General features: G+C 46.2%; 1 protein-coding gene across 4 annotated transcripts in view; it reads left to right on the top strand.

Annotated features, from left to right (window-relative positions):
• Nucleotides 1-19,617, top strand: part of TICRR (TOPBP1 interacting checkpoint and replication regulator) — a 1,117,313-nt gene extending 1,097,696 nt beyond the window's left edge. For all 4 annotated transcript variants that reach the window (XM_069624305.1, XM_069624303.1, XM_069624304.1 and 1 more), the window contains exon 22: nucleotides 18,674-19,617. In XM_069624305.1, coding sequence (XP_069480406.1) covers nucleotides 18,674-18,813 — 140 coding nt within the window. In that variant the 3' untranslated portion in view covers nucleotides 18,814-19,617. The remainder of the gene's footprint in view (nucleotides 1-18,673) is intronic.
• The last annotated feature ends 1,987 nt before the right edge of the window (nucleotides 19,618-21,604 follow it).

Below are 21,604 nucleotides of genomic sequence, written 5' to 3'. Positions count from 1 at the left end.
AATGTACTTAAAGTTCATGCAGAAACAGTGAGGCGCTTTGTTGGCGTGGTACATCAGCAAACTGGTTCAAGAGTGCAGAACAGCAGCTCAAATGAGTGCCAAAGGTAGCTCTGGATGGTCCTATTGGTTCAAACATGGTCAGTCGACTGGAATCACGCTTGGCAAGAATACTGGGATCATGGCTGTCGTGACTCTCAGGTTCTATGTTATTACATCAGCAGTCTTTTTTTTTTTTTCGCCAAAACATTTTCAACCAAATTGTTTCGGGGGCCGGGGGGTTCCCCTCACCTATTGTTTTTTAATCCATTCCCGACCCCTTGTATGCACTTTCCCATCCATATTTTTTATTTTATTTGTTTTTTCATAAAAAATCAATTCAGAAAAAAACATAAAAGTAACCACGTGTACCCTCAGGTGGTTGAGATTCTCAATCCAGCGACTCAATGATGAGATTAGTCCTCGTTCTCGGGCTAACAACATGGGGCAGGCTTGCACACATGCAGGGGTCCTGCAGAGAAGTGAATTACTAGGTACTGGTGTGGCTGGAAGAGAGGCAGGTCTTCAAGCAGCAGGTCACCCTCAGTGTGTCCTGGGGATGATCAGGGAGCAGAGCTTGCCTCTGCCCTGGACACTGGCTTCACCTCCTGCAGAGGAGTTTGGAAAGTCAGTTTTCCCAATCAGGAAATTCCAAGGAATTCTTACTTGGCTTTTGGATAACACTTCTTTTAAAAGTAGAAGTCCACAGGTGATTGGACTTAAATAAGCCTGCTGTTATGGGTCCAATCTCTGTTCTTGAGACAACTGGTCTTACCACTCAAAAGTTCTACCCAAAGTGCTTTGTGCTCAAATAAAGTAAAGGAGACCAGAAGGAAAGAGAGATGCAGAAAGAAGGATGATGGTGGAATCCTCCTCACAGCTATGCTGAGCTCGCTGGCTACACTAATTCCACCCCGATGCCTTGTCAATTGCATCAAAGAAACTTTTGGATGCAGCACCTTGGTGTGAGGTTAGTCCTTTTGGGATGGGTGTGCCCTTTGTTTCCTATCCCAGCTCCTGCTGGGAAGCTATTGTGCTGAAGAGAAGTGTTACCCAAATAAATTCTGGGCCACTTCGCGCAAGTCAGACCTCTATGAATTCCCACAGGTGTCCTCTTTTCAGAAATGCATGGTGTTCCCTGTTTTCCTTGCTGGTTTTCGACACCCTAAGTCCAAATCTGAAGGTTGCCCACATGAACAAAATGTGGGTTACCAGTGGGTTACCCTTTTCCTTTTGCGCCCCGGTAGGTGCACCCACACATGTGAGGTACCGTTTTGGTCGGGACACCTTTGGGAACGCGAGAAGGTATGACATCTGTGGTTGGCGATGTGTTTCGGTGAGTGGACACAGGGAAATGTCTCTGAAATTGGCTGGAAATGAAGACAATTCTCAGACATTTTGCTCTGGCCACCCACCGAAACACACCGCCAACAACACATGGCCTACCTTCCCGCGTCCCCACACGTGTTCCGAAGAAAACGTTACCTCACATGTGTGGGTGCACCTACCGGGGGTGCAAAAGGAAAAGGGTAACCCCAAGCCTTTCGGCACAGCACATTTTGTTCATGTGGGCAACCTGCAGATTTGGGCCTAGGGCGGTCGAAGCCAGCAAGGAAAACAGGGAACCCCATGCATTTCTGAAAAGAAGACACCCGTGGGAATCCACAGAGGACTGACTTATGCAAATCGGCCCAGAATTTATTACCCAGAACCTCTGGCAAAGACCCACATGGGAGAAGGGTGCGCAAGGCCAGGGATATTACCGCCGACTTTGCTGGATCCCTGGCTGCCCTGCGTTACAGCTTCTCCCCACCAGGGAGTCCCAGCAGTGTGCCAATACCTTCCCGAAGGGAAAAGTTGTAATGCAGCCCAGCCGCAACTCCAGGACGGTTAGAGGTGATGTCCCTGGCCTTGGACATCCATGTACCATGTGGGTGTACCGTCCCCTAAGCACAGCAGCAGCTCCAGGGAGCCCCGGCAGGATCACCATTCCTCCCCGGAGGCGACATCTGTAACCTAGCACAGCCAGAGGTGTAGCCTGGGCTTGCAGACGGACAACCCACATGGGAGGGATCCGCTCCCAGGGAAACACCAATGTTCTGCTGGCATGGGGGGAATTTGTGGCCTGCCCCTGCAATTGTGTCCCAGCCCACCAACATATCTGCCCAGACGGCCCATTCCTAACCACATCAACAATCCAGCCCCAGTCTCACCCACCCCACTGACAGTGGGCCCTAACCATAGAATAATAAAAAACAGTACTCCCTTAACGTTGCAGCTGCTCGCGTAGAAAAATCTGTAAACAAAACAAAAAAACATGTTACCTACGGTCACACCAGCAAAAACAAATCACTTTCAAACATGCCCCCCCCACACCCCCTTTGCAAGCCATTTTCCCCTTCCTACGGGCAGATATCTGCCTCCAGGCAGGCCTGCATGAGGGAGGTACCCCTGCCACCTATTTTGGGTGAGGGGGGCAGAGGGAGGGAGAGGGCCCCCAAATTGTGAGACAGGCCCCCCAGTGGGTGGGGTAGTAAGGTTTGGGATTGGCACACCAATGTGCCCCTCTGCACCAAGGCAAGTTTAGTAAACAAAATAATTCAAAATGGTACACTACACTTTAGCGGGGGCTGAGGGGCACCCTACTCCGCTGCAGAATTTTCTAATGTAATGGGGGGTGACCCCCCGCCCCCACACCAAATGCAGGGGGGGCATCTCATGCATCTCTCCCTGGGGTCAGATGCCCCTTTCTAGGAGCAGATATCTGCCCCAGGGAGGGCTACAAGAGGTGCCCCCATTTCCCCATGGGGTGAGGGGGAGAGGGCCACCCCCCTTTTCTGTAAAATAAATCCCTGGTGGCTAGTGCCCCTCCGCCCCCCCCCCCTTCCCACCCAAAATTCCCTTTTTATTTCCTTTTGCCCCTTCCCTGGGGGCAGATGATCAGCCATCTGCCCCCAGGGGGGCCATAACCTGCAGGGCCCATCGTTTGGGGGGGCCTGCACACTTATTCCTGGTGGCCCACACCCCAATTGAATGGGGGGCCACCTCATGTACTCCTGCCTGGGGGACATAAATCTGCACCCAGGGAGGGCTACAAGGGGTGGTCCCCCTTTTGACTTGGTGTGGGAGGGTGTTAGGCAGAAACCTGTGCAGTTCCCTCTGGGACCACTGCAAAAGGCTTAGGACTACAGGTATTGGCAGTAAACCCACTTGGTAGCAGTCTGTACCACACAGATTCACTTGGTAGCTGTGGCTGAGCAGTCACACTTCCCTCAAGAAGAGTTAGGCAGTATGCAGAGTATTCACAATAGGTCAAGAGCACACAATAGAACAAGTAAACACTGACCAGGGCTTGGTGTAAAAGAGATATAATTATTTAAAACCACATCTAGAAAAACACACAGGAACTAATAGTAAGCAATTCAAAAACACGGTCACTAAAAGATATACACTCCCTTAAAAGAATATTAGACAAGTCTTAAGTAAAGCCCCACTTATTTTCAGACAGCGGTGAGCGCTTAACGTAGATGGCACTCTAATAATTCGTTTTTAAAAAGGGAGAGAAAAGCAGAGAACAACTTGAAACAGATCCCAACACTTTTACAAGAACAGAACAAGAGGGGAAGGCAAAGTAAAACCGTGAATTCAGAGTCAGTAGGCCGGATCCGCTTTAAGAGGATCGAAACGAAATGTGTCCAAGGTCACACGGTTGCAGTGCACAAAAGTCTTGTAATGGTTCAAAAAGGAGTTGGATCAAAGAAAGGGACCAGTTAGAGGGTCAAGGCGGCCAGCCCAGTCCAGAAGGTTAAGGAGTTATTATTACCTTGTTGCAATCTTTAGAAAGGGAGGCCTGGCAGACACGGTACCTTAAAGTGGAGAGAATACTCCAGCGGCGGCAGTTGTTCCTGGCAGCGGATGCAAATCGGTGCTTCGTCCAGGGGAAGAGAGGATCTCGTCGTGGCGGAAGACAGGAGTCCGTTGCACTGCCAGGGGAGAAACTAGCCGCAGAGTTTCTCAGGTACAAGGAGCGGTCCGTTGATTTGCGGTTCAGTGGTGAGTGGCTATCCGGCTGCCGGGGTGCTTGGCACGGGCAGTTCGACCACAAACCGGGCTGGGGTGCGAAGAAAGAAAGGTAAACTGGTTGTGCCCACCAGTCAGGGGAAGAAGCCTCTCCAGCCGGGAGATCTTCTCTGTCGTCGGGAAGTGGTGAGTCGGTTCTGCAGGGCTCCACCGGTGGTGTCGTCGTGGTAGGTCGGCTCAGCTTCTCCCTCGTCGGATTCTCAGGTTCTGTGGCGACTTCTGAAGTTCCAGTCCCCAAAGCTCTGCTTTTATGCAGAAAACACCCATTCACTCAGCCTAGCTGTCACTCAAACATGCTAAGTGGTGAGCCGGCCGGCTCACCACTTGGGCCAATCACACAAGAGTGCGACTTGAGTTACCAAGGTAACTCAGTCCAGGGTGCCTAAACCCCCTCCCACACCCCCTGTGGTACCCAGACAGAGTGGCACCATTTTTGGAGGCTTCTGTGGAGAAGCCCGCCAAAAAGTGGAACAAAGGGCTCGACTTGGGTTGGAGTCACAGAAGAGAACACAAACGCCATTTTAGAATCGAGTCTTGGCAAAAAATACCAACCGGAGAATTCATATTAAATAAATAAACTGGCGGTATGTTCGAGGCTATGAGAATTAAATAAAGTTGGTAGCCTCGAACAATGGGAAAATCCCATAGGGAAATATTCGCGGTCGAATATAAAAAGTAGTTTCCACTGCCACCAGCCAAAACTCGATCAGGAGGGACGGAGACGTGCCCCCTCGACTAACAGACCCCGGGGCAATCGAATTGCCCCGACCAGTGCGTCCACAATATGAGGGTTTGTACTGGTTTCTGTTAATAATTTGGGACTAGTAAAGCCAATGGTGACTTTACATTCCCTGGGAGACAGTAGTCAGTCCCAGGGTATGGAGTCTATGGTGGGGTGTCACTATGACACCCCTGTGTTACTGCACGGAGGGTGCTGTGTAACACACATAGGAAAAACACATGAGACCCTATCGAGTAAAGGACCCCATAGCACATAAAACACATTACCAGTCAAAGGAATACCATAAATCATGTCCAAGAGTGGGAGAAAGAGTCTCACTCTTGGCAGGAGGAAAAAACAAACTCCAGAAATCCAGCAAAGCTGCTGGGGGACTCACTAGGTTAGGAAATTCAGCCTAAAGAGAGAATTCTCCCTAACAGAGGGAGAGGGCCACCACCCTTTCAGGGGGGCAAAATAAATCCCGGGCCCCCCATCCCTGTTCCATTTCATTTTTTAAAAAAAATGTTGCCCCCTTCCCTGAGGGCAGATAATCAGCCATCTGCGCCCAGGGTTGTGCACATATGTGCCCCCATTCTTTGGGGGCGGGGGGGGGTAGAGCGCTGCTTACTGTAAGCAGCCCCCATCTCCCCCCACATCACAAACATATCCCTCGTGGTCCAGTGGCATTGCTGGGCGCGGATCGAGCGCTCTGCGCCCAGCAATGCTGTCACAAAGGGTGGTGTTGGAAAGGGGAGAATCTCCCCTTTCCAATGACACCTCCCTCGATCTCCGGCTTGAAATACAGCCAGAGATCGAGGGGGAGAAAGGTGAAGACTCGCCTTCTATTTTCACTGCAGCAGCCCGAAATGGCTGCTGTAGTGAAAATTACTTTCACTTCACGTGTGCTTGCTTTACGCACGCCGACGCGAAACTGGAGGTAATCCAGCCCCCTAGCAGTGAGGGGGGACCTCCCCCGCACATAGCCAGGGGGTTGGATTACAGTTTTGAGCGATCCCTGTCTTATAGGGATCGCTCAAAACAGAGTGCCAAAAAGGACAAGCTATCCTCGTCCTTGGCACCCTGGAGGGAATTCCAAGGACAAGATACCTCGTTCTTTGCACTTAAGGGGTTGAAGATTAAACTGCCACCAGAATAACAATTCCCCATAACTGTGTTTATTAAAAGTGTTTGCAACTTTACCTGGGGTAAAGTTGCAAACTTTAAATGCAGCCTCTGTGCTGAAGTGACTTGGCTGTCATAGCAGCTGTCAAATGGGCCTAGTTACCCCAGGGCCTGCTCTGTGCTAAGAGGTCGCAAGCACTGCAGATCAGGATACTGATTCAGCAGAGCACAGGTGTACAATATGCTTTTGGCATGGAGTTTATGACGGAGATCTTGTTGCAGATCACCCTTTCTGAGATAGAATTTCCTGCATCCTTTTGTTCATCAATAAAAAAAGTTAAAAGCCAGGGTTTCTACACACTTGCCAGATGGCAATTCCTCACAGCCACGCCCTGGGCCAATCAAGATGCAGGGAGCCTGAGCTGAATCCACCACTAATGGTCTGTGTTCCGATACAGTTGCCATGTTTTGTCAAGGCATCGTGTCCACCCGCTCTGATTCTGCTTGCCCAGTGGCAGATGTAGCAATGAGTGCCTTCCTGCAGGTATTCCATGGCTCCTCTTGGTGGTATTAATGGCATTGATGGCAGAACCAGATGGTAATGGTGCTTATCTTGGATTTACTGCGGTAGCCATTTAAGCATCGTTCTAGTTTTTCCAAAGAAATTGGTACAGTGTCATTGAAATTAATCTTGATCCGATCTTTCTTTGGCTACTGGAGTATCGGCCTTCGTTTGTATTTATTTTGTAAGGCGCCGAAAGCCTGCAGGCATCAGGGCGCGGACATAAAGACAGACGACTACGAGTAAGACCGGACGGGAACGTGTGATCTAGCTCAAGATATTTGATACGTTTATTTAAAGATCAATGTTTTCAATTTCTTTTTGAAAATCTGAAAATTGGCTTCTAGTCTGAGCGTGGTTGGCAAGCTACTCCATTTTAGAGATGCTTTAACTGGGAAGGAGCGTCCCATTCCATTCACTTTCTTTGTCCGGGTCATCTTAACTGACCTTGGTTTTTGGATCTCAGTGATCGTCCTGGTTCAGACAAGGATATTTGTTCCTTTAGGTAGGGGCAGAGCCATAAAGGCAGTGGTGGACGATTGAGACCGCATCGAATGTAATGTGATCGTCTACCGCAAGCCAGTGTAAGTCTTTGCGGTCTTCTGTGATGTGATTATGTCAGGGTTTCTTTTTCATAGCTCTCACCGCGTCATTCTGAATGACTTGGAACTGGTCGATGCAACCCTTGCTTGTTCCCAATAGTAGAGGCATTGCCATAGTCGAGTCTCGAGGATAACAGCTCTAGCAATGGTTGTGCTATTTTCTTCATTTAGGAAGGGTCTTATGTGCCTAAGTAGTCTATTATAGTATCTGCAGTTTTTTTAGATATGCGACATGGACATTTGCTCCAAGGGAGTATTCCAAGTAAATTCCTAGGGTTTTCACTTTGTCCGAAGTAGAGATGCTAGAGTTTTTTGTTAAATTGGGCAGTCAGAGTTCAGTTTTGCTCTTGCCTGGCTGGAGCCAAAGATCATAAGCTCTGTCTTACTGCTGTTTAAGCAGAGCCAGTTAGATTTTTCACCCATGCCTCAATTATACTGTAGATGGTGGCTATTTTGGAGCTGTCTGTGCTGTGGTATCCACTCAACTCTGTGATAAGCTGAGTGTCGTCAGCAAAGTTGGTCAATAGCACACCTAAATTATTGAGAAGGGTGCAGAGGCAGCAAAGGTAAAGCTTAAAAAGGAGGGGAGAAAAACTGGCTCCCTGGGGCACACCATAGTCTATATTTATGGGATTGAAGAATTTCTCCCCCCAGTGTATTTTGGAGCTACGGTCCGAAAAAAAAGAGGAGATCCAGTCTGTGGCCTCTTGTGAGAAAATTCCTGATGTACCCAATGCTTCCTGGAGTTTGTGGTGGTCTAGCAGGTCAAACACTGCTAATAGGTCTAAAAGCATCAGCATGCCTGTCTTTCCCTTTTCCAAGATATTCAGCATTGTAGCTTGTAAATCAAGAAGCACGGTCTCTGTGCTATGTGAGCCTCTGAATCCGGATGATTGTGCGTGAAGTAGATTGTGTTAATCCACTTAGGTTTGCAGTTGTTTAGTTGCAGCTTTGTCTAGGATTTTCAGGAGTAAATTGCAGTTAGTTATTGGCCGGAGATTTGTAGCGTCTTGTTGGTAGAGTCCTGGTTTTTCAACTAAAGGTTTAGCTGTCTCTGCTTTATTAGAGATGAGTACTTTCTTGTCATTAAAAGAGGTGTTTACAATTCTACGAATTAAAGGTGCTAATATGTATGGGTTTTCGAGTACAATTTTTGTCTGTAGAATGTTTTCTGAGCAGGATGTCTGCTTAAGTGATGTAAGAAGCTTTTTTGTGTCGTCTAAGGTGAGTGGTTTAAGCTTTAATTTTTCTTCATGAGTAATGGGGGGGTCTGCAATGTCCAAGGTAGGTTGTGTTTTAGTGTCTACTTGGCAGAGGCTGATGGTTTGACGAGCCTTTAGGATCTTTTCATGGAAGGCAAGTTGAACCTTCTCGCAGTCTTCTTAAGTAGGTTGAAAAGGGGGTGACAAAAGTGGTTTTTCTACTGACTTTAGGATTTCGAAGAGTTTACCTGAGCAGTTGGTGGCTGTAGAAATCTGCTGGTTATAAAAGTATTTTTTTAATCTGTTAGTTTCTCTTTGTATTTTTTGTCAATTTCTTTCCATGTCTTTTTTTTTGTCTTTCCGATTTTTAAAAAATATTTTTTTTTGCCATTTTCTCTCTAGTTTCAGTTTTTCTTTTAGTGCTTTTCTCATCAGTAAACCAATTTCGAGTGGATTGGGTCCTCCAACGTATTCCTCATCTTAGATGTATTCCATCCAGCTTTGCTGCTCTTCGGAATTTTTTTCGGCAGCGTGCGCTGTGCGTCGATGTCATTGAGTCGATGGTCCCTCGAAGGCCTCCGTCGAGGGTGACGTCATCGGGTGTATAAGTAGCACGCGCGGCGCCCGTTGGCCTCAGTTCCATTTTTTTGCAGTTTACATTACTTCGGACATTCTGCGCGCCTCGAGTTCTGTGAAGAAATATAATATAAAGAAAAAATATGTCCTCGTCATCGACACCGACCACGACCCTGACCCCGAGATTCAAAAAGTGCAAGTCGTGCGGCTCAAAAATGTCTATCACGGACCTGTACCGTGAGTGTTTGTGGTGCCACGGAGAAGGCCACGACATGGAGGCCTGTTCGAAGTGTCAGGCGATGACGGGGAAGGCCTTGCGAGAAAGGAGAGGAAAGCTACAGGTAGGTCGAAAAGCCTCTAGCGTCGAGTCGAGACCCCACGATGAGAAATCTCCTCGACGCGAAAGGCATCGATCTAGATCCCAAAGCGATTCTCATCGCTCGTCTTCGTCAAAAAAATCGAAGAAACAACGCCACAGGTCTCCCTCCACCTCGTCGTCAGAAGAGTCTCTGAAAAGTATGAAATGCCCCACAAAACATTCGTCTTCCGAAGAGTGGGAAGCATTCAGGGTCAAAATGATGGAGGTGTTTGAGAAGGCGAAGCTTCGGTCTGTGCCTTCTTCGGAAGCCGGCCGCGAGTGTCCTCGCTCTGACACCCGCGCGCCCTCGAGCCCGCTTGATCGTAAAATGAGGGATAGGGAACCTTCCAGGACGCCGAGCGAAAAACGGTCGAGTCGACCGCTCGAGGTCACCGACGCCGTCCGAGACCTATCACACCTCGAAGGGAAAATCGTCGAAGACTGCCTCGACGCCCTCAAAGAAGACCCTGTCAACAACCACTATGTCGTCGACGCCTTTATCGACGTTGATGCCGAAGCCCTTGGTGCTAAAGGCTTCAGCCAAGCCAGGGAAGCCAGGAAAAGAGAAGGTTACAAAACATGTAATTTCCTCAGAGCCTGGTACTACACCTCTTCCTCCTCTCCCAAAGAAGGTTTTCAAGCCTCTCCCTAGGAAAGAGTTTTTCAAATCCTTGACCTCAATTTTTGAGGAACAGGGGAGATCCGAGGAGGAAAATGTACCTTTTGGATTGGAATATGGCACCCCAAATGTCCCAGAATGCTTGATCTCAGAGGAAAGCAGAATGAGGGATTTGGTGGAGTCTTTACACAATGCAAGTGGCATTGACACTTCTCCTGAGAATGACTTTGGTAGACCAGATCCAGGAGAGCATGCCAGTCCATCTTACCACCAGTTAATGACCAAGGTGGTAGATTACTTGGGATGGGCTAGACCACCAGCCCAATTCGTCCAGGATGATTTAACAGACATATTGCACCATGGTCCAACTGAGGACCCAGTACTACCTTTTCATGTAGCCTTACAAAACAGGGTGGCCAAGAATTGGGAAACTCCGGATTCTATTCCTACGGTAAAGAACTCCCTCGCATCAAAATACCGCCCAGCCAGTAGCGACCCTGGCTATCTGTCAAAACATCCAACTCCCGAGAGTCTGGTCATACAGGCAGCCACAGCTTCCAACAAACTTGCGTACCCATCTATCCCTCTAGACAGGAATGATAAGCGTGTGGATGGGTGGGCACGGAAGGCATTTTCAGCCGGGAGCATGGCATTTAAATCTGCCAACTCCACATGTGCCTTGGCAAAATTTTCATACACTCTGTGGGAGTGCATCGCAATGGCGGCGGAGCACATACCAGAAGGGGAAGAAAGGGAAGGGTTCCTAGCCATCGTTGTAGATAGAAAGGAAGCCATGCAGGAATCCCTTCAATCTGGATTGGACACTGAGGATAGTGTAAGCAGGTCCATGGGCTCTAGCACGGTAATGTGCAGGTTTGCGTGGTTACGGAAGTCGGGTTTTGCACCAGACGTACAGAACCGCCTTCTGAACATGCCTTTTGACGGGTCTCACCTTTTTGGCAACAAGGCTGACGAGAGCCTTGAGAAGGTTGCAGACCTCAAAAGCAGCTGCCAAATCTTTAGATGCTGCTATTAGGCAACCTCAGCCTTTTCGTGCGCAAGGGCAGTCATGGAGGGGACGATCCTATCGTTATTACACCTCATATGGAAAGGCGAGAGGAATGGCCAGTCAAAGGGGCCACTCGCGGTGGACGAGGAAAACATGCTAAGCCAGCTGCAGCCTCTCTGCCATCAGCGGCTGCAACATCCGCCACAAAAACCACTTTGAGGACTTGCATCAAAAAACACCTGTAGGAGGCAGGCTGTCACAGCATCTGCAAGAATGGCGAGCCATTACTTCAGATGTTTTGGCTCTAGAAATAATAGCCCAAGGCTGTTGCCTTCCCTTTCTAAAGCAACCTCAAAGCAATCCACCAGGGAGACACCCTTTGAAGCCTTCAAACCCGCTCCTACAGCAGGAAGTTTTAACCCTGCTGGAGAAAGGTGCTATAGAACCAGTACCTGCAGCAGAGAAGAACAAGGGATTTTACTCCCCATATTTTTTGATCCCCAAAAAGGACAGAAGACTGAGACCCATCTTGGACTTAAGAAACTTGAACAAGTTACTCAGGAAGGATAAGTTCAAGATGGTTACCCTTTCTCAGATCCTTCAGGCCCTTCAACTTCAGGACTGGTTGGTGTCATTGAACCTCCAGGATGCTTATTTTCATGTGCCTATTCATCGCAAGCACAGAAAATACCTGAGGTTCGTAGTTGGCGACTCACACTATCAGTTTCGAGTCCTGCCATTCGGGTTGACCTCCGCCCGAGGGTCTTCACCAAGTTAATGGTAGTGGTGGCAGCGCACCTCAGGAGAGGGGGATTCACGTCTACCCCTACCTGGACGAATGGTTGATCAGAGCGCGTTCTGCCGAGCAAGCACTGGATCATCTGAAAGTCACCTGCCACTTCCTCCATAAACTGGGCTTCTCCCTCAATTTCAAGAAGTCACAGATGACACCTTCCCAACAGCTTCAGTATATAGGAGCTGTACTAGACACATCCTTGGAAAAGAGCTCACCTCCCAAGACGAGGGCTCAAGACATTCTTCAGATGGTTTCCAAATTCCAAAATGCCCAAAATCTCCAGGCTTACGATTTTTTAAGGTTGCTCGGCTTCATGGCATCCTGCATCTTCCTGGTGCCAGAGGCACGCTTGAGGATGAGATTCCCTTCAATGGCTCTAAACACTCAGTCGTCCCAGTTCTCCAGTCAAATGGTGGATCTTCTTCAGATTCCGGACAAGGTCAGACAAGACCTTTTATGGTGGACCTGTACAGAAAATATGCTAAGAGGAGAACCTTTTTGGCAACCATGGCCGGAGATCACAGTAGTGACGGACGCCTCACTCCTGGGGTGGGGAGCTCATGCCAACGATTTGACAATCAACGGTCGTTGGTCTCCATCGGAGTCCAAACTACATATCAATCTTTTAGAGCTGAGGGCAATCAGACTAGCGCTGAAGGCCTTCCTGCCATCTGTCAGGGGAAAGAATGTCCTGATAATGACGGACAACACAGTGGCCATGCATTACCTAAACAAAAGAGGTGGTGTGGGGTCACTACCTCTGTGCAGAGAGGCAATGCAGCTCTGGTATTGGGCGATTCAGGAGGGAATCTCTTTAACGGCAATTCATCTAGCCGGGGAAGAGAATGACGGCAGATGCTCTGAGCAGGCAGAGCACGGTGTCCCACGAATGGGAACTGGCTCAGGAAGTCATTCAAGAGATCTTCGCCCTTTGGGGGAACCCCTCAGGTAGACCTATTCGCAACCAGTACCAACCGAAAATGTGAAGGGTATTGCTCAAGGGAATTTCCCCCGAGAGGAGCCCTGGGGGATGCATTGGTGGTGGAGTGGAATTTCCCACTATTATACGCGTTCCCTCCAATTCCCGTCATCCCTCAGGTCATCAGGAGGCTGAGACGCTTCGGGAACCGCATGATCCTAATTGCCCCGGATTGAGCCAGGAGAACGTGGTACCCGGACCTTCTAGATATGTCCAACTGTCCTCCAGTACGTCTTCCTCAGAGAGAGGACCTTCTCTCTCAAATGGAAGGTCAGGTTCTCCATCCAGAGGTCAGCACACTCAACCTTCATGCTTGGTATCTGAAAGGCTGAGATACAGGGATTGGAACCTTCCAGATGATGTTATGGAGGTGTTGCTTTCGGCAAGAAGGCCAGCAACAAAGTCTCTATACCGTTGCCGTTGAAAAAAGTTTTGCAGCTGGTGCAGGGAAAAGAATGTCGATCCTTTCCTATGTTCTATTCCGGAAGTACTATCTTTCCTTCTGTCCCTAGCACATAGAGGTCTAAATATCGGAACAATAAAAGGTTACCTTGCGGCGCTTTCCATTTTCAAGCGCTCATCGGAAGAATGTTCCTACTTCATAATTCCTTTGCTAACACAATTCTTAAAAGGCCTCACTAATGTTTCCTCATCACCCATTTCAAGTACTGATTTGGGATCTCAATTTAGTCCTAAAATTCTTAGTGTGCTCCTTTTGAGCCTATGCACACGTGTCCATTAAGATTACTAACGTGGAAAACGGCCTTTTTAGTTGCTCTAACATCAGCAAGAAGAGTGAGCGAATTGCAGGCACTGTCTTCTGGGCCACCCTATACTGTGTTCCATAAGGACAGAGTTGTATTGAGGGTTAAACCATCATTTTTACCAAAAGTAATATCTGATTTTCATTTGTCAGAAAATTGTTTTACCCACATTCTATCCTCCACCTCTGTTAGGCAGAAACCTGTGCAGTTCCCTTAGGGACCACTGCAAAAGGCTTAGGACTACAGGTATTGGCAGTAAACCCAATTGGTAGCAGTCTGTACCACCCAGATTTACCTGGTAGCTGTGGCTGAGCAGCCAGACTTCTCTCAAGAAGAGTTAGACAGTATATAGAGTATACAAGATAGGTACCAAAATACAGTAGCACAAGCAAACACTGACCAGATCTTTGGTATCAAAGTATATACTTATTTAAAGACACACTTATAGAAACACTCCAGCACTATTATTGTAAGCAAGTTCAAAACAGTCACTATTAATATATATATCCCTTATTCCTTATTAGACAAGTCTTAGTTAACACCACTTATTTCCAGACAGAGGTGAGCGCTTAACTGAAGATGGCACTCCAATAAGTTATCAAAAAAGGGAGGGAAAAGGCAGAAATTAGAAAAGCACACAACACTAATACTTTAGAAGCACCCAGCAAGGCAGGAAAGTCCAAGTCTACTTGTGAGCAAAAAGTTCAGAGGCCAGGCTCCCTCTTAGAGAGAGCAGAGCACCAATGCGCCCAAGATCACACAGTTTAAGAGGCTTGAAAAAGTCTTGCAGAGAGTTCAAAAAGGAATTAGTTCAGGTCAGAAAAGTTCATTTAGCCAGCCTAGGGTCAGCCCAGATAGTAAGTCGAGGATTTAATAGACACCCCGTACAGACCGTTGCAAGGGAGGCTGGGCGGACCTAGTACCTTTTTAAAATGGAGAGGATCCTCCAGCGGGGGCAGTTGTTCCTGGCAGCGGGTGCAAGTTGCGGCATCATCCAGAGGAAGAGAAGATCTCGACGTGGAGGAAAGCTGAAGGTCGTTGCACTGCCAGGGAAGAAACCAGCCGCGGAGTTCTCCGGTTAAAAGGTACTACCCTTTTATTCGCGGTAGTGGTAAAACTTGGTATCCTGGTTGCCGGGGTGCTGGGCACAGGCAAGGCAGCCACGAGATGATCCGGGAAGGCGAAAAGGCGGGCAAACTGGTTATCCCCACCAGTCAAAGGAAGAAGACTCTTCCGAATGAAGATCTTCTCTGTCGTTGGGAAGTGGTGAGTCGGTTCAGCAGGGCTCCACCGGTGGTGTCGTCATTGCAGGTCGGCTCAGCTTCTCCCTCTTCGGATTCTTTAGGTCCAAGTTCCAGTCCCCAAAGCCCTGCTTTTATGCAGAAAACCCCCATTCACCAGTCCTAGCTGTCACTCAAACATGCTAAGTGGTGAGCCGGGCGTCTCACCACTGGGCCAATCACACAAGAGTGCGACTTGAGTTGCCGAGGCAACTCAGTCCAGGGTGCCTAAACCCCCCCCACACATCCTGCAGACCCAGACAGAGTGGCACCACTTTTGGAGGCTTCTGTGGAGAAGCCCGCCAAAAGTGGAACAAAGGGCTTGACTTGGGTTGGAGTTACAGAGGCGAACAGAAACGCCCTTTTAAAACCGAGTTCTGGCAAAAAGACACACCGGGGAATAAATATTAAATAAATAACCCGGCGATATCTTTAACATTGCACCAAAAAGTGGTGCGTTTAAAATGAATGGGAAAATCCCATAGGAAATATTCCGGTGGAATATTTCGTGTGGTAACCACTGCCACCAACCAGAAACTCGACGAGGGGGGACTGCACAGTGCCCCCTCGAAAAACAGACCCAGGGGCAATCTAAGTACCCCTACCAGTACTTCCACAATATGATGGTTTGTACTGGTTCTGTTCCCAATTTAAGACTAGTAAAGTCAATGGTGACTTTACATGCCCTGGGAGACAGTAGTCAGTCCCAGGGTATGGAGTCTACGTTTGGGGGTCACTATGACACCCCTGTGTTACTGCACTGAGGGTGCTGTGTAACACACTTACCAAAAATACATGAAACCCTATGGAGTAAAAGACCCCATAGCCCATTAAACACATTCCAAAGTCAAAGGATATCTCAAATCATGTCTAAGAGTGGGAGAAAAAGAGTCTCGCTCTTAGCAGGAGAAAAAATTAAACCCCAAAAAATCCAGCAAAGCTGCTGGGGGACTCACTAGGTTTGGGAAATTATCGTCAATGGAGAATTCTCCCTAACAACCTCATCCTTCTAAGGAGGAGGAAAGATTACATAGACTGGATCCAAAAAGAGCTTTAAGCTTTTACATCTCTAGACTTAGAGTGGACAACCAGTTGTTTATAGGCTACACAGGAAGGAAACTGGGTCAATCGGTAACAAAACAGACAAGTTCACGCTGGACCGTACTTTGCATTTCAGAATGCTACGGACTAGCACAAAAAGACCCACCAGAAGGGTTAAGGGCTCATTCCACCAGGGGCATCGCCTCTTCCACGGCCCTTCAAAGAGGTGTTCCAATAAGGTCCATTTGCGAAGCAGCAACTTGGTCTTCACTACACACCTTCTCAAAATTCTATAACCTGGATGCTTCCCAGTCTAGGGAGCTGACTTTTGAAAAAGCAGTGCTTTAGTCCGCCATCTAAAGGCATTAAAAAAAAAAAAATCTGACCCCTCCTCCAGAGAAAGTAAGCAAAATACTGCATTGGGAGTCTATCTAAGATGAGGAATACGTTGGAGGACAAAATCCACTCGAAGAACAAGTTACTTAGCAACTGGTAACGTTCTTTCGATTAGATGTTCCTCCAACGTATTCCTCATCGCCCTCCCAACCTACCCCTCTGTAGATTTTTCCGGGTTATTGCCATCTCAAATCTCGCAAGGCTGATACCTGTCTGCCGACACAATCTACACAGTACAAGATCACAGGCAGAAAAAGGGGGGAAAAACAGAACTGAGGCCAACGGACGCCGCGCGTGCTACTTATACACCCGATGTCGTCACCCTCGACTGAGGCCTTCGAGGGACCATCGACTCAATGACATCGACGCACGGCTCCCTCTGCCGAAAAAATTTCCGAAGACCAGCAAAGCTGGATGGAATACATCTAAGAGGAGGAATACGTTGGAGGAACCTCCAATCTAAAGAACGTTACCAGTTGGTAAGTAACTTGTTTTTTGGTGATTGACATTTGGTCTGATTTTTTTTGTGTTGTACATTTTAACAATGTCGTCGCATGAATCGTCATTTGTAGAGGACAGAATGGTGGCAACAGTGTTAGCTAAGATGTCCGACATAAGGTTTTTGAAATTTCTATTGGCAATGGTGTTTGGTGCGTTATCCAGCTTTTTTATGCTGTCTTGGGTGTCGGTATGATTTCAACTTTGTAATGATCAGACCAGATACAGGGGGACTGTCTGCTGTGTGGTAATAATTGTATTTCTGGATATAATCCCGTCCAGTTGGTTTCCCTTATTTGTGGTGGGTTCATTGTTAATCACATTATAGTTTATTGATTTTAGATCTTTTTCAAGAGCGATGGCCTCTTTATCTTTGATGTTACCTCTCCATCTATTGAGGTCTCCGAGGACCACAGTGCCTGTATTAGGTCCTTCATTGGTGTTTATTATCATCTGAATTAAATCCTCATTAAAGTCTGTGCTCAGGGAGGGTGGGCTGTAGAGTACTATGATGTTAATACAGTTGTTTTGGGTAGGTGTCAAAATATGCATTGTTTGGTTTTAAATCCCATCAACTTATTTGTGTTTGGAAAATAGTATGTTAAAAATGTCAAGTTACTTTCTTGCATTTTTACTTCTTTGGTCACTTTAGTTATGGAACTAAATTTCAGAAGGTTTACAGAGACACACTAAGAGGTTTTCCTTTTGTGTCAGTAATTGGCTCCAACGCATCATATTTACTTTATTTGGGCAGATGCCATAATAGTGCAGACAATTAAACAGATGTACATCAGTTAAAATACAATTATGTCAAACATTCTTCTTACGAAAAAATTAGAAAAATGATGGTGATCCATGTCAAATTATTACATTGATATATCTTTATTATCAAAGTTCATTCAAGGCCCCTAATGAAGAGAAAAGATACAGATATTGGCAAACAATTGTCAATCTTACACATTCAAATACTCAAGGGAGGGTGTTCTCCCACAAGCCACGCTCTAGGTAAATATTTAGAGACTAAATGTAAGAGTCAATTACATTACTATTACTAGTTTATTTGTACAGATAAAGTGCATCATTGAAATGTCGGACTGAGAACTTTGAGTGGTCCAGGTTGGCTATAACTTGGACAAAAGAAAGTGATCCAAGCTTTGCCTTTGCTCATTACAGCCCATGCATATATCTGGAACTGTTGATTTCAAGGTGCATTGTAAACTGACTAAAGGCAGTGTTCCTAGTCTTTATCTTAGATATAGGGACTGTGCGAACAGAGGACTGACCAGGTGTGTAGATATCCTTCATATGCAAAATCATGTTTGTTATACCAGTAGGCTGCAACTTGAGTGGAATAGTTGCAATGATCAAGAGCTTTCTCTTTTAACTGTGCGGTACGTGCTCTTTTTAGTCTACTTTTGGTGTGACTATCGATGGCATGTACATTATACCAGAAATCTTCTTAACCAAGGGATGTCAGAGTTGTTTTAACATGTTTGTACCAAGGCAAGGCCTAGCCTTCATCTTGTGAAAGTAGGCCGGACATTGTGTCTCTGTATTTCCCCTGGTACGGCATAGGCAATAGGCGCACCCAGTGATAGAATTAGTCTTGGTGAAACCACTTCCTCTATGCAATAATGATTGGTCTCCATATGGAGAATCCTGTCTGGTGTACATTAATGTCATGTTTTTTCAAGAATGAATTCAGTCACAAGAAGGTACCTAAACCTGCAGTATCTCCATATTAAGTCTTCACACTTATTGGCATGAAGTGATATCTGAATCCATGAAGTCTGAGCACAATTGTGCCTCTTCCTTTAGTCTATATTGTGTTTTGGGAATTTTTGTGGTGCAAAGCAATCATTCAAACGGTATTGTGATAGCTTTTCTTTGCATTGGCAAGTGGAAGACGTATCTAGGAAGTGGGAAAGGCATATTGGGTTTGTTGTTGGAGCAATGGTGACTCAGTAGGAATGTTATGCTATTACATTTTTATGCAGTGTTAAAGTAAACTTGTCCCAACTTTTTTTTACAGATGAAGAGCCAGACCTGGGGACCTCCTCGGAGAAGGAAGTTGTATGCAGTCGTGCAGAAACAGATCTGTCTCCATTTAGTGGCCGTTTCCCTCGACGTTCTATCACTAGAACATACTCCAGGAAAAATCTACTTGGCTGAACTGAGAAATGAATATTCTGATATCACTCTAATAACTATTTTAAAATGGAATGTGTTTCTGGAACTGTTCATTTATGCATATAGTTTGAAACCGACATATCTGAATAAAATAACTGTATGGCTGGCAGGTGGGAAAGTCAACCATGCAAATTTCATTTTAACAAGCTAGTTGCAAAGAGATGGAAACTCAAAAAGGTTGCAAATCCTAAAAAATAAATGTTACCCTTCATTGTGCTGGAGTTCAAAGAAAGAAATACATTCAGTAAGGTAATGCTGGCATCTTTCATTTTGGCACATGCGTTTTCACACGTTACGGTCCAGTAAATGTGAAAAGTATGCCACTAGTAGAAAGGTATTTTATTTGTGATTACACCTCTTCAGGAAATGTCAGGTTTTGAATAAAGTTGTTTTTGTTCTGTATTACGTTTTTCTAAGCTGCATGTCGTCTATTTCTATCCATGTTGCTACTTCCAGAAGCATTTGAGATCATGTTTACAGGACAAGCACTCACACATACCTCGCACCTGCGACATCCCAGACTAGGTAACCGATTCTTCTGCCTTAATAATTTGGAAGTAGCCATTTGGTAACATTCTAAATGTTTTTTTCTTGTACAGTAGACCTTTACATTTCAATGAAATTTTTAAACACAATTGTTAATTAAATGTGTTTTCCCCGGAAAAATGTGAGAATGTTGTATGAAACAATAGGAGAGAGAGAAATATTCATGTACAGATGTTTAATATAGTCAGATGTAAATAAATATATGTTCTTTTATGAAAACAATAAATTTGTTTTACCTTATGTGTAAACTAAATTCTTCAATGTTGCCATAAATGACATTTTAACTCGGGTTATTGCTCTGCTTACTTTTAAACTTGTGAAATACTGCCAACTGTGATGCTGCAAAGGTGTTTCATACTTCATAGTGCCAGGGATGAAATACACCAAAGCATGTTGCATAGAGGTTTTGTGCACAAATCAGAATTGATGGCCCTGCCTGGACCTAAAGCTATTTTGCCTTGGATAGCCACTAGAAAACTATAATGTTCCTTTACCTGGGTTTATAATTAGAAACATGACTTATATTTTGCTTTAGGATACTTTCCTAAAAGTAGCACCCTGCCTTAAGGCTTTAAATATTTTAGCAAATTTGGTAGAATTAAGTTTGTCATGGATTGCTATGCAAATTTGTGGAGTTGGCAGATGGTAATGTTTGTGCAATTTAACAGAAATAGGGAAGCATTCAAGAGAGCAAAGCCACATTGTATTGCATTGTTGTCTACGTCTGGATGCTTTGGCAATAATGGGTCAGTAAAAGGCATTCTTACAAATCCAGTAATGTAAGATCTTTATAATCTTGCTTGTTTAAGGAAAAAAATTAAAAGGGTTACAGTCTCCTTTAATGCGGACTGATTAATATACTGGAGTCAGTTTTGGGAACATTAAACATCTCTTTGCGACTCTGATGTATCTAAAATGTTGGTGCACCAGTGATACTATAGTTAGATTCTTTGTTGGAGACAGAGATTATGTTCCCATACACTACATGCATGTTCCTTTTGTAAAGTGGAGTGCCAACTGGGATTTTAGCATGCCTAAATGAGTATAAAAGAAGTGCAGATATTCCAATTAATCCCTGCAGTGTCAAATTGGCCATTCTTGCCTTTTTATGTTTACCCACATCCTTGGCTCACCTTAAAAGATATCATAGTCTCTCCTTTACCCATGTCCTTGTCCTACCTTTACCCATACTCTTAGCAACTTTGAGGACAGAGCAGAAGAGCCCTCTAACTCGCCATAGTGAAGTTAAAAAGGAAACCAAATTTGCCTGTATGAGGATGCTTGTGCCTACCCCTACCCACATTCACCCACCGTTGCTTCCTTTTTCTGAGGTCTTGATCCTTTTGGAATTCCTTCTGTTCTATTGACATCCTATATTTTGCTGACTAACATTTTTTTCCAATAAATTTGTATTGATTTGTCAAAAAGGTGAAGAGGTAAACAATTAGTTCTCCAGCATGGGGTCTGGCATGGATTCACATGCTCATGAATATTCCCCGTCGTCAGGCTGGGAATCCTCGGTAAAGAAAAAACCAGTATCAGTTTCGTTTCTGATCTGTCTTTCGTAGTAATAACCAATCACTGGTCTCTGCGTCATACTGACCACAGCCAATGACTGCCCTCTACCTAAGCACCGCCTCTGGCAGCCATCTTCAGATTTTTACTGCACGTTCATGTGTTGGGATCCTCGTGCTATTGCTCTCGAGAGTTAGTGCTATTTTTTCACGTTTTTTCTCAAAAACTTCGTTTTTTCGGTCAAAAGAGCCTCAAGCTCCACCGACTCTCCATCCGATCAACGGGGACCCGTGTCGGATTCGTCTGCGCCCCTCAAGGGTGAAGATTTCGTCGAGCTACGCTTTTGGAGGACTCCAGAAGCTTCTCAGGCCCGGACATGGCCCAGGAGAAGGGAAGCTCGACGCCCGGAAAGCTGTTCAGGATCTGCCCTGGATGCCAGCTGCAAAACGTCTTTAAGGAGGACGAACACTCCTTTTGTCTCTACTGCTTACATGAGGACAAGACGCACGTGGAGAAGGACTGTGCGTTTTGCGGCAATATGTCGGAACGGACCATGAAGGACCGCCATCAACGTCTCGCCAACTGGCTGGAAGGGAAGAGCCCGTCAGGCGAGAAGAAGAGGAAGAAATCCGAGCAGTCTTCTAAGACCTTTGAGGACGCCCCGGCGACGGGGGTCCAACACAAGGCCAAGCACCGCGAGTCCGCTGGCACC

This window comes from Ambystoma mexicanum, chromosome 11 (genome assembly GCF_040938575.1).
Source record: "Ambystoma mexicanum isolate Mex_15411 chromosome 11, UKY_AmexF1_1, whole genome shotgun sequence".
NCBI classification, from domain to species: domain Eukaryota; kingdom Metazoa; phylum Chordata; class Amphibia; order Caudata; family Ambystomatidae; genus Ambystoma; species Ambystoma mexicanum.
The sequence above is the reverse complement of the archived record's forward strand: the minus strand, read 5'-3'. Positions and strand labels throughout refer to the sequence as shown.